This window comes from Poromitra crassiceps (genome assembly GCF_964638095.1).
Source record: "Poromitra crassiceps genome assembly, chromosome: 18".
Classification (NCBI taxonomy): Eukaryota; Metazoa; Chordata; class Actinopteri; order Beryciformes; family Melamphaidae; genus Poromitra; species Poromitra crassiceps.
This window is the reverse complement of record NC_139636.1, coordinates 31,699,207-31,712,070: the sequence shown is the minus strand read 5'-3', so window position 1 is coordinate 31,712,070 and position 12,864 is coordinate 31,699,207. Positions and strand designations below refer to the sequence as shown.

At 48.2% G+C, this 12,864-nt stretch overlaps 1 protein-coding gene across 1 annotated transcript in view; it reads right to left on the bottom strand.

Annotated features, from left to right (window-relative positions):
• snrkb (SNF related kinase b) overlaps nt 1-10,255 on the bottom strand; it is a gene marked incomplete at both ends in the record, with an annotated part of 20,036 nt that extends 9,781 nt beyond the window's left edge. The window contains 2 exons of the mRNA XM_083654829.1: nt 6,752-7,146; nt 10,020-10,255. Coding sequence (XP_083510955.1) covers nt 6,752-7,146; nt 10,020-10,255 — 631 coding nt within the window. The remainder of the gene's footprint in view (nt 1-6,751; nt 7,147-10,019) is intronic.
• Between the last annotated feature and the right edge of the window lie 2,609 nt (nt 10,256-12,864).

Below are 12,864 nucleotides of genomic sequence, written 5' to 3'. Positions count from 1 at the left end.
TAAAAGGGAGGCACTAACGATACAATAATTCCCCGTCACCAGAGGAAACCGTCCTCATGTAAAGTGCCCCTTAGTCAAATGTTAAGTGATCACTACAACAACAAGCACAAACCCACAGCGCAGTGGTGTGGCCATTCACACTGTAGCTCCTCCCCCTACCCACCCACATCCACCTACTGTAGCTCCTCCCCCTATCCACCCACATCCACCTACTGTAACTCCTCCCCCTACCCCCCTACCCACCTATCCACCCACATCCACCGACTGTAGCTCCTCCCCCTATCCACCCACATCCACCTACTGTAGCTCCTCCCCCTATCCACCCACATCCACCTACTGTAGCTCCTCCCCCTACCCACCCCTCCTATCCCCCACATCCACCTACTGTAGCTCCTCCCCTTACCCACCCCTCCTATCCACCCACACCCACCTACTGTAGCTCCTCCCCCTACCCACCCCTCCTATCCCCCACATCCACCTACTGTAGCTCCTCCCCCTATCCACCCACATCCACCTACTGTAGCTCCTCCCCCTACCCACCCCTCCTATCCCCCACATCCACCTACTGTAGCTCCTCCCCTTACCCACCCCTCCTATCCACCCACACCCACCTACTGTAGCTACTCCCCCTACCCACCCCTCCTATCCACCTACTGTAGCTCCTCCCCCTACCCACCTATCCACCCACAACCACCTACTGTAGCTCCTCCCCCTACCCACCCCTCCTATCCCCCCACATCCACCTACTGTAGCTCCTCCCCCTACCCACCTATCCCCCCACATCCACCTACTGTAGCTCCCCCCCTACCCACCTATCCCCACATCCACCTACTGTAGCTCCTCCCCCTACACGCCCCTCCTATCCCCCCACATAGTGTCCTCTAGAGAGAGAGTGGCGTCAGCGGATGACCAAAATGCCAGACTCATTAGCCAATGAACAGCCAGGAATGGGTCTCGCGCTACAGTGAAGAAGGGAATCTCTTGCGCTTCAGCTCCCCCGCAGAGGGAGGACGGTTTGTGCTCCAGATTCTTCCTTTGCTGGGGTCTCGCGCTACTTTTGCATGCTAAAATAAAGCTGATAATGTACAATTTGATTCAAGGGATGAAAAACCCTTTCACAAACTGTCTATTTTGCTGCAACTCGACAGTGCTGCTTAATCCAGGACCTTACTTCCTGGAACTCTTGAGTGAAAAACTGGTCCATTGGAGTGAATGGAGATGTCGCGACTCTTCTATCTACACGGCTCTGCCCCCACATCCACCTACTGTAGCTCCTCCCCCTACCCACCCCTCCTATCCCCCCACATCCATCTACTGTTGCTCCTCCCCCTACCCACCCCTCCTATCCCCCCACATCCACCTACTGTAGCTCCTCCCCCTACCCACCCCTCCTATCCACCCACATCCACCTACTGTAGCTCCTCCCCCTACCCACCTATCCCCCCACATCCACCTACTGTAGCTCCTCCCCCTACCCACCTATCCCCACATCCACCTAATGTAGCTCCTACCCACCCCTCCTATCCCCCCACATCCACCTACTGTAGCTCCTCCCCCTACCCACCTATCCCCCCACATCCACCTACTGTAGCTCCTCCCCTTACCCACCTATCCCCACATCCACCTACTGTAGCTCCCCCCCTACCCACCTATCCCCACATCCACCTACTGTAGCTCCTCCCCCTACACACCCCTCCTATCCCCCCACAACCACGTACTGTAGCTCCTCCCCCTAACCACCCCTCCTATCCACCCACATCCACCTACTGTAGCTCCTCCCCCTACCCACCCCTCCTATCCACCCACATCCACCTACTGTAGCTCCTCCCCCTACCCACCCCTCCTATCCACCCACATCCACCTACTGTAGCTCCTCCCCCTACCCACCCCTCCTATCCACCCACATCCACCTACTGTAGCTCCTCCCCCTACCCACCCCTCCTATCCACCCACATCCACCTACTGTAGCTCCTCCCCCTACCCACCCCTCCTATCCCCCCACATCCACCTACTGTAGCTCCTCCCCCTACCCACCCCTCCTATCCACCCACACCCACCTACTGTAGCTCCTCCCCCTACCCACCCCTCCTATCCACCCACACCCACCTACTGTAGCTCCTCCCCCTATCCACCCCTCCTATCCCCCCACATCCATCTACTGCAGCTCCTCCCCTAAACTCTAACAGTAACATCTGGAACTCAGCAGGAACAAAGTGTACTGTACACACACACACACACACACACACACACACACACAGGAAGATATTATGTAACAAGCAGCAAGCAGTGTTTGTCTTTGGCAGAGGAAGGAAAGAGGCCCTGTGGACCTTCCTCTCTCTCCTCTGCATCATATGACTATCTCTACACACACACACACACACACACACACACACACACACACACACACACACACACACACACAGTATGTAAGTTTCACTCATGGCAGCAGCCATTAAGTGGTTAACATGAAAGGTTCAGTGCAGTGAAGCGTAGTGAATGAACAGCAGATACAAATACATACAAATACACTTTATTATTATTAGTATTATGATTATGATTATTGGGATGAATGTGTATCAAGTCAAGTCAAGTTTATTTATATAGCCCTAATTCACAAGCATGTCTCAGAGGGCTTCACAGAAAGTATGTCTAGCTGATTCTAGCTAACACACAGTAACAAGAATATACAGAATAAAAATTGTGTACATTTATAAAAAGTGAAAGTCATTATATCCATAAGTTTGAGTCATAGTAGAATAGAATAGAAGAAACCGATGTAACTCACATAAGTCAGGATGTGTGACCTGAGCATCACAGCTCCTAAGGCCATCATGGGTTGCAACTGTGAATGTATATCAACTGTATATTTATTGCTATCAGCAATCTATCCATCTATTTTGGAATTTTGCCACCAAGGCCATTAGAGACAGGCAACATTTCAAGGCAAGCTAAGATGCATTTTGTATTCCAACACAATAAATAGTGTCCAAACCCTGCCAAAATCCCTGCTAGGCCAGCCAGCTTAGCATTTAAGACCACTGATCTCCCTGAAGAGTACATGCTGTGACCATCCCCCCCCAGCCAGGACACATGATACCAAATCCCTGAGTCGGCTCTCTGTTCCTATAATAATAATAATAATAATAATAATAATAATAATAATAATAATAATAATAATAATAATAATAATAATAATAATAATAATAATACTGTCAAATCTCCGTCTATCTGGTCCATCGCCTCACTTTCATCTCAGGTCAGAGGTGCAGCAGTGTGGACAGATAAAGGTTCAATATGTGGGATTGCATGTAACTTTCTCTCTCTGTTCCTTTATCTCTCTCACGTGCACACACGCAGACACACACACACACACAGGCGCGCACACACACACACACACACACACACAGACACACACGCACACACGCACACACACACACAGACACACGCACACACGCACACAGACACACAGGCAGACTGACACGCACACACACGCAGACACACACACACACACTTGCTATGCAGTGTGCGAGCCCAGTGGTGAGCTGCAGGGTTTGATTCCTCTGCAGAGCGTGCCCAGGACTAGCTCCGGATTAGCTGGCATGCTGAGTCTGACCCAGATACACACACTCTAATCCCTCTCCCACACACACACACACACACACACACACACACACACACACACACACACACACACACAGAAGCGCAGAAGGACATAGTACAGAGTATGACATGCACAGGGTCACAAAGGGGACCGATAGACAGACGCACGCACGCACGCACGCACACACACACAGGTTATCCTGAAAACAGGCACAATGACAAGCCTAACACCTTCCAGTTGACTTTGGCGTATGGACCAGGGGTGCAGCTCTGGTCCCGTTCAGTGAGGCCGCTGCATGTTAGATCACCGCTCTGGCGGCTGTATCCAGTATTAGGTCACAAGGCCCGCCTCCCCATGTTAGTGGATGGGAAAATCACAACCGAAATAATCACAGTACACGTCAGATATTTTTTTCCCAAAGGTGGTTTGTATCATTTTAGATAATGAAGGTTTCAAAAACGGGTTACGGGAAGTTGCGGAAGTTGTGCTGGAGAGGCAGAATCTGCTCCGAGGGCGGCTGTTATTAGGGGTGCACCGATCACGTTTTTTGCCACCGATCACCGATTGCCGATCACCTATGAGAAATATCTGCCCAACCGATCATCGACCGATCACCGATTACCGATTACCGATCACCGATATATATATTTATTTATTTATTTATTTTGTAAGCAGCTATAGCAGTCTATTATAGAACAGTTTCCATTTTACATATAGGCCTACATTTCATGCATCAAATTGAAAGTGCAGCACACTTGTTTTCTTTTTTTTCTACATCAATATTTTATATTTTGTAGGCTAAAGGAAACCGCCAACATGATTTTTTGTGTGTGAGATAATTGGAGCACAAGACTGTGTTGAACTAAATGGCTAGTAGTTCAGTCCAGTTCCCTCAGTTCAGTTTATAAAAGAACAAAACTCATTCCACTTCGGGATTTCCATGTTACCAGTTCAATGCAGTTCAGTTCTCTCAACAAAAATACTCAATTTTCCGGGATTTCCCTGTTACACAAGAAAAATAACTTCGACCCAAGTTAACTATTTTATCGATTAAGCTAAAGCGGCTAAAGCTAACCTGAGCTATTAACGTTAGGAGGATACACGCAAATATGGATCAAACACGGACTTAACAGCATGCAAATGCCTCGGTAGGCGGGAGGACTGGAGGTAACTTCTCTCTGCTGAGTCTGCTCATCACCAGCTGATGTGCGTGATTCAAAGACGCAAGGGGTGTCTTGACAGTCTGGTGTGGTGTGTGGACAAAAAATGTGCCTCGCGACCTGCTTGGAGCACTGTGCCACTACGCTCTATCAGCCACTACTGTAAAACACCCTCCCTCGCTCCGGGGGAAAAATGTCGGCGATTGAGCCAGAAACACAGTCTGAATGAAATTGAATGTAACGTTCCCAATTCTATGTATTACATTCTAAAAACTTAACGGCAACATTTTGGAAGGCTAAGCCACACAACTAGCTCGTTGTAATCTAACATCATGCTTCAAAAGATGGAGAACTGGCTGTGTTACGACGATGAGGATGCAAAACATGTAATTTGCATGTTTCGTTCCACCCATGTTTCGTCCGCGCTGCCAAATTCAATGGAATGAAACGAATCTTGTAGCCTTGGACGTAGTGAAGTGTTTTTGATTGATTTGTTCATCGGACTCAAAACGGTCTCCGCTGATAAGACACGGAGATCTCTGTTACAGGCAGGCGCTACGCCTCCTCCTGACCAGTTTTAAACATTAAAACACCTGCGGCTTAGTCCAGTGCTGCTTATATATGTAACAATCATTCAATTTAGCTGCTGCGGCTTATATTGTACGGCTGACGAAAGCAAAGCGTGTGCTTTGCAACACAATGATATAAACGTTAGAGCACAATATGAAAGTTAAACGATGGACATTGAAGACATGAAAATGGGTTGCCTCATGTTTCTCACGTGCAGCATGATCGGCTATGCGATCGGCGACAATAAAGGAATATCGGAAACAGCAGATCACATATTTGAGGTCCAAATCGGCCGATACAGATTGCGTGCCGATCGATCGGTGCACCCCTAGCTGTTATTGTTTATTTTTATTTTTTAAGTATGCAGGCATCCATGGAGAACCCATGGAGAGCCTTAACGAGCCTGAATGACTTGCAGCTGGTGGGGGCGGAGTTTATGCAGACAGCAGCAGGAGCAAATTCACCGTGAGGTAAACAGAGAGAGAAGGTAAACAAACACTGCCCATGTGCTTATTTTACCAAGATGATATATGATGACAAAGTGGTAGTTAGCCAGGTTCTGCTCACACACAAGTTAGCCTGGTTCTGCTCACACACAAGTTAGCCTGGTTCTGCTCACTCACACACAAGTTAGCCTGGTTCTGCTCACACACAAGTTAGCCTGGTTCTGCTCACTCACACACAAGTTAGCCTGGTTCTGCTCACTCACACACAAGTTAGCCTGGTTCTGCTCACTCACACACAAGTTAGCCTGGTTCTGCTCACACACAAGTTAGCCTGGTTCTGCTCACTCACACACAAGTTAGCCTGGTTCTGCTCACTCACACACAAGTTAGCCTGGTTCTGCTCACACACAAGTTAGCCTGGTTCTGCTTACTCACACACAAGTTAGCCTGGTTCTGCTCACACACAAGTTAGCCTGGTTCTGCTCACACACAAGTTAGCCTGGTTCTGCTCACACACAAGTTAGCCTGGTTCTGCTCACACACAAGTTAGCCTGGTTCTGCTCACACACAAGTTAGCCTGGTTCTGCTCACACACAGGTTAGCCTGGTTCTGCTCACACACAGGTTAGCCTGGTTATGCTCACACGCAAGTTAGCCTGGTTCTGCTCACACACAAGTTAGCCTGGTTCTGCTCACACACACACAAGTTAGCCTGGTTCTGCTCACACACAAGTTAGCCTGGTTCTGCTCACACACAAGTTAGCCTGGTCTCTGCTCACACACAAGTTAGCCTGGTTCTGCTCACACACAAGTTAGCCTGGTTCTGCTCACACACAAGTTAGCCTGGTTCTGCTCACACACAAGTTAGCCTGGTTCTGCTCACACACACACAAGTTAGCCTGGTTCTGCTCACACACAAGTTAGCCTGGTTCTGCTCACACACAAGCACAGAATGGTCATTTCTCCATCTCTCACCTACAGCCGGGGCATCATACTCTTCTCCCAGCAGGATCTCTGGAGCGGAGTAGGCCAGCGAGCCGCAGCTGGTGGCCAGCATCGTCCCGGGCTGGAACAAGTTGCTGAAGCCAAAGTCCGTGAGCTTCACCGCCCCCTGCTGGGGGAAGAACACCACGTTCTCGGGCTTCAGGTCGCGGTGCACCACGTGCAGCCGGTGGCAGTACGCCACGGCGCGCACGATCTGGGTAAAGTGGCGCTTGGCGGTGCGCTCGGCCACGCCCCCCTCGTGGCGGAGGATGTAGTCGTAGAGGTCGCCCCCCTCCGCCAGCTCCATGACCAGGTAGAGGGTGGTGGGCGTGTCGATGACCTCATAGAGGCGGACCACGTTGGGATGCTGCACCAGCTTCATGCACCTGGAAAAGAATGGTAAAAAATAATGTGAAGAAACAGACTTAGCAACTCCAGCTCAACTGCAGCTCATTCAGAATGCTGCTGCTAGAGTTCTAAAAAGGACTAAGAAAGCTGATCATATTACTCCAGTTCTTAGGTCCTTACACTGGTTGCCAGTGTGTCATAGAATAGATTTTAAAATACTGTTACTAGTCTACAAATCACTTAACGGCCTATAGGCCCAAAATACATCGCTGAATTGCTCCCACGCTACGAACCGTCTAGGTGGCCAAACCACGGCCCGCGGGCCAACTGCGGCCGGCGGACCGTTTTTAAGTGGCCCGCCATGAACTTAGCAAAGTTTTGGTAAAAACTTTTTCCGTTTTAAAGTTTAAAACGGAAAACGGAAACGAAAAAACGAATTCCCCCTATTTCGTTTTTTCAATTTAAAACCATTGAAACTGCCGCGCTTAATATTGTTTGGCCCGCGACTCCTTATATTTTTCTGTATGCGGCCCACAACCAAAAAAGTTTGGCCAAACTTTAGACCTCTCAGGTCAGCAGGGTCCGGCTTACTAACTGTCCCTAGGATCAAATCAAATCATGGGAAGGCCGCATTTACCCACTATGCTTCTGCTAGCTGGAACAAACTGCCTGAAGACCTCGGATCTGCCCCAACTTTACTTACTTTTAAAAATAGACTTTTATGTTTACCGTCGCTTTTAACTCATTGAGTGCCAGCCACTTTTGGAGAACGGACGCTCCCAGTGCCAGAGTTTCAGAGCGTTTTCAGTGATTTCTCGAGGCCCACAGAATATTGTGTGATATTACTATGTAAACACTGAACACGCACAAAGAACGATGAGACTCTATTCTATCATCTGCAAAAAAAAGTTTATTGATCCCATTTTCCGTTCTTTAGTTATGAGCCGGAGAAGATAGCTTGATTCATCCAAAAAAAGCAATTTTTTTCTAGAAGCTGAGATAATTGGCCTTTTGTGAAATTAATCATTTCAAGCACATCACTGACTCTGAAGCTAATCTTTTCTAATGTAGTCACACCTCAAAAATAATTTCCTTCAATAAAACAGTTTAGGCCAGGGAATTTTGTTTGGCAGAATAATATTTTTAGCTACAACCAGCAGCGCTGGCCCCTGCGTGCGCTGCTGGTTGCAGCTTCTTGCTGGTTTTGATTTGCTGCTGGTGGGTATCGGATATTCTGGCTTGCGTTTGTCAATCCTGTCCTGCTGCCTGGGTCTGTCTGGGTGTTGTGTGTGTGCTGCTCTGCGTGCCCCCCCCCCCCCCCCGCCCCGCCCCGCCCCGCCCCGCCTCGCCTCGCCTCAACTGCACACTCCTCCTCCTGTCTGTGGTGGCTCTCTGCTGAGTTTGCTGTGCGCACAGTGAAGGGTGCGGAACAGCCAGGCTTTTTTACAGCGTTCCGCGTGTGTTTGTCACCGGCAACGATGCTTCCAGTTGAGAATAATAACTCCACGGTGTGGATGTGCGGATCTGCTGTCGCAACCGACACGGAGCGGCTCAATTGTGGGAGCAGATTGGCTGCTGCAGGCACAGCTGCAGTAACGTGCTTCAGCATATCGATGCATACGGATGCGATGCGATTTCCGTTTCCATAACGACTTCTTCTTTGTTTTTTCCTTGCCTTTCTGTTATGTGGAGAGCACTGTCGCCACCTAAGGGTTCTGTAAAATAGGTTAGACACATCCAATAGCTATAATATTTGTACATCAGAGGCAGAAGGCTTTGATCGACGCCCCACCGTCAAAAAACGCAATTGACGAACATGTCCGTCCTTGGCACTCTACGTTACTATTTGAAATGACGAACATGTCCGTCCTTGGCATTCAATGAGTTAACTGCAGACAGCTGTTTTTTAGTCCAACTATTATAAAGGTTATGGACATTTTTAACTGCTGCGCCTGTCGCTTAATGCACTTTTATACTCTTTCTCTGTTGTGATGCTTTTAAATGTATATTTTATCCCCTTATTTTCTTGTCTCAACCATTGTATGTGAAGCACTTTGAATTGCCTCTGTGTATGAAATGCAGTGTTGGGCAAGTTACTTTCAAAATGTAATATACTACATATTACTAGTTACATTCATTTGAAAGTAATAAGTTACTTTACAATATTACTGTCAGTGTAGAGTAACTCGTTACTTATTACACTACTTTTGCATTACTTTCACCAAAACAGCAGCAACAGCAGAATGACATCGCCGAGCCAGAACCATCCCGAGAAATAATTTCAACCGCCTTGAAGTCAGTGTAAACAATCCAAAATTCTAAATGTTATTCTTTTCCTTTGTTATTGTCATCTATAGTGCTTATTTGCATAAAAAGGAGATTTTAGGAAATGATTGTATCTTTTTTAAATATGTTCTTTGATTGAATCAAATGTAACTCAATTTGTAACTTGAGTTACTTGACAAAGTAACTGGTATAATAGTACTGACATCCTATAAGTAATACGTTATATTACTGAGTTACTGCTAAAAGTAATATATTACATGTAATATGTTACTTTTGAAATGAGTTACCCCCAACACTGATGAAATGTGCTATACAAATAAACTTGACTTGACTTAGTTTTCAATAGAATTTAAACGGCTGATGCTGTGGGGTACAACTCTGTACAAAACATCTGAACAATCCTTCAATGCACTTCAGAAATCAGACATGTTTGCCTCATGTAAGCTTGAAAAGGATCACATCCAGGCTGATGTTTCACAGACGTCAAGGCTTAAATCTGTCTGTTTATGATCCTATTACATCTGAGCTGAAAACGCAGACTACCAAGAGCTCCACTCATCTCTATACCTTCTCTACCTCCATGTCTGGTAAGAGGCTCTCTCTACAAACGATTATTGCTCCCTACCTCACTTCCTGTAGGAGGTGGCTTGTTGCCATGACATCCAGTTTTGTCTTGTCAATCATCTTGACGGCGACCAGTTGCCCAGTGGTGACGTGACGGGCCAGTTTAACCACCGCAAAGTGGCCCCTCCCCAACGTCCGACCCAGATGGTACAGTCCGCTGAGATCGGAGCGACCGGAACCACCTCTGGGGTCAAGAAGATGGTTCAACCCGTTTACGCCTCCGGAGGAGGAGTCCATGTTTGGGACAAAAAGGGGGTTTGGAAGTGGGCTGGGGGGGGAAGGAGCTGGAAGAGGGGCTGAAGTACTGTGGAGGAGGGGGGTTCAAGAGGATGGAGAGGAGGGATAGGGAAGGAAGGAGGGAGGGAGGTGGGGCGCGTAGACCGGCAACGTTCCTCACTACTGGGGAGTTGCTGCCTGGCAGGAGAAAGGAAAGACAACACAAGTTAGATAGATGATGATATCATGTTGTCTTTTAACACAAACTTTAACCCAAAGGGGCTTTTCAAAAAGGCAGAAAAGACATAGAAAGACAGAACAGGTTTAAATAAAGCAACAAGGAGTAGATGAAAAGGTAACAGGATGGAGTCCAGCACAGTGGGGCACAGTAGAGTGTGAAACAGTGTTTTATTGTCTGTGATGTGGAGGGGCTGTGTTTGGCTCTATCTCAGATAACACCCATCCAGCACAAATGGCACCCACGATCAATACTGTAACAGGAAACCATAATGTATGTGTGTGCGTGCGTGCATGTGTGTATGTGTGTGTGCATGTGTGTGTGCATGTGTGCGTGCATGTGTGTGTGCATGTATATGTGTGCATGTATGTGGGTGTGTGTGCGTGCATGCATGTATATGTGTGCATGTGTGTATGTGCATGCGTGTATGTGTGTTCTGTGTGTCATTAGTTCAGCCTATGATGTAGCTAAGAGGGTGGCATTAGATAGGATGATGTCATCACTCACTGGATTGTCCCCAGGGTAACAAGTTGTCATCACTGTCTTCATTACCACTGACTGACTTCAAAGCAATCGCCAGTGTCCACATCTTGATTTCCTCATCATCATTCTTCCTCCTCCTCATCACATCAACAACAATCATCACTGACATCATCATCATCACCATCATCATCAGTGTTTATCACCATCAACAGCAGCATGATTGCAAAAATGAAACGACAACCACCTTTTAGCGTTTTGTAAAGCCTCCTATGCCTCTGCACATCTGGCCTCGTCGCATCCCGTAGGCTACGTTAACGTTAGGATGTGTCCACAGCTGGATTTGATCCAAAACACTGCGTACTGTTTGTTGCCTAATAGGCTGCTACTCTTGTGTAAAGGCCAGCTGTTCTCTACTTGGCCGCAGCTGCAGTCCCGAGTTGGCACATTAACGCTACGCATGTAGACGGCTGAACACGTCAAAACAAAGCAAACAGCAGCGACTCAGTGAGCAGCAGGCTACATGCTGGGCTACATGCTGGGCTTCGGTGAGCAGGCTACATGCTGGGCTTCAGTGAGCAGGCTACATGCTGGGCTTCAGGCGCACAATATCGCTATTGTGCCAAGCTGAAAAGAGTCACTCGGTGCTAAGTGCTAACTTACCTTCATTGTACAATATCCCGAGGCTCCGAGTCCGAGCTGTTCAATAACGTCACTTCACAGCCTCACACTTGGCGTCAAGGTTGAATTCAAACGCGTTCCCTTCGTGTCCAATAATGTCATACTTGTTCATGGCTGTTCATGACTAACGTACCGACCGTACCAAGCTTCCTTCAGTCCGTCCAGCCTCTCTCTCCTCTCCTCTCCGCAAGAGGACGGAACATCTCCGCGCGCGTGCCCGTTGCGCGCGTCGTCCAGCTTCCTTCTGTTCTGACGTCAATGCATTCCAGCGCGCTCCCGCTGCGCCACCCCGTACGCAGTGGAGAGAGAGAGAGTGGGGGAGAGAGAGAGGGGGGGGGGAGAGAGAGGGGGGAGAGAGAGAGAGAGAGAAGGGGAGGGAGAGAGAGAGAGTGAGGGGGAGAGAGAGGGGGGGGAGAGAGAGAGAGTGGGGGGGGGGGGGGAGTGAGGGGAGGGAGCGAGAGAGAGAGACAATGTTACATAATGGCATTATTATTACCAACATCACGCCTATGCCTCCGAGCGATTTTGGGCTGTCCCAGACGAAAGATGACCATTGAACGTGAAATAAACATATCTTTGGTCATGAGCTTAGGTTGAACGGGGGCTTAACTTTACATGTGCGCTGGTGTGTGTGTGCCCCCCGTGCCCCCTTATTACATCATTAATGACATCACTCTTATCAGTGATGTCACAATGCCTCCGTGTGTGTCCCATTATGACATCACTGATGACATGTGTGTCAATGTCCAGATCAGTCAGACCACGATGGCCATTCGATGGCCGGTGTTTAGGGCAGCTGGCTATGGACTGTGGAACACATAATAGCCAGATGCCCTAAACACCGGCCACCGAATAGCCATCGTGGTCTGACTGGTCTGGACAATGACACACTGGACTGGCTTGCCTCAACGGAGCTGAAGGTCTAAGGAGGACATAATGCCAGAAGAAGACTGATGACATCAGTCGTACGACATCACTGATGACATCATCAGTGATGTCACAATGCCTCCTTGTGTGTGTGTGTGTGTGTGTGTGTGTGTGTAGAAATGGAAACAAACAGAACAGAGCCCACATTACCAAATTTAAAATAATTTCTTTATTAAAAGTCAGATTAAAAAATGATCAAAATAGACTAAAATGACCAGTACAGCAGCCAGCAGGGGGTGCCAGTGGAGTCCACAGGAGGAAGGGGGGTGACTGAGGGGGAAGAGGGTCAGGGGGTTGCACCACC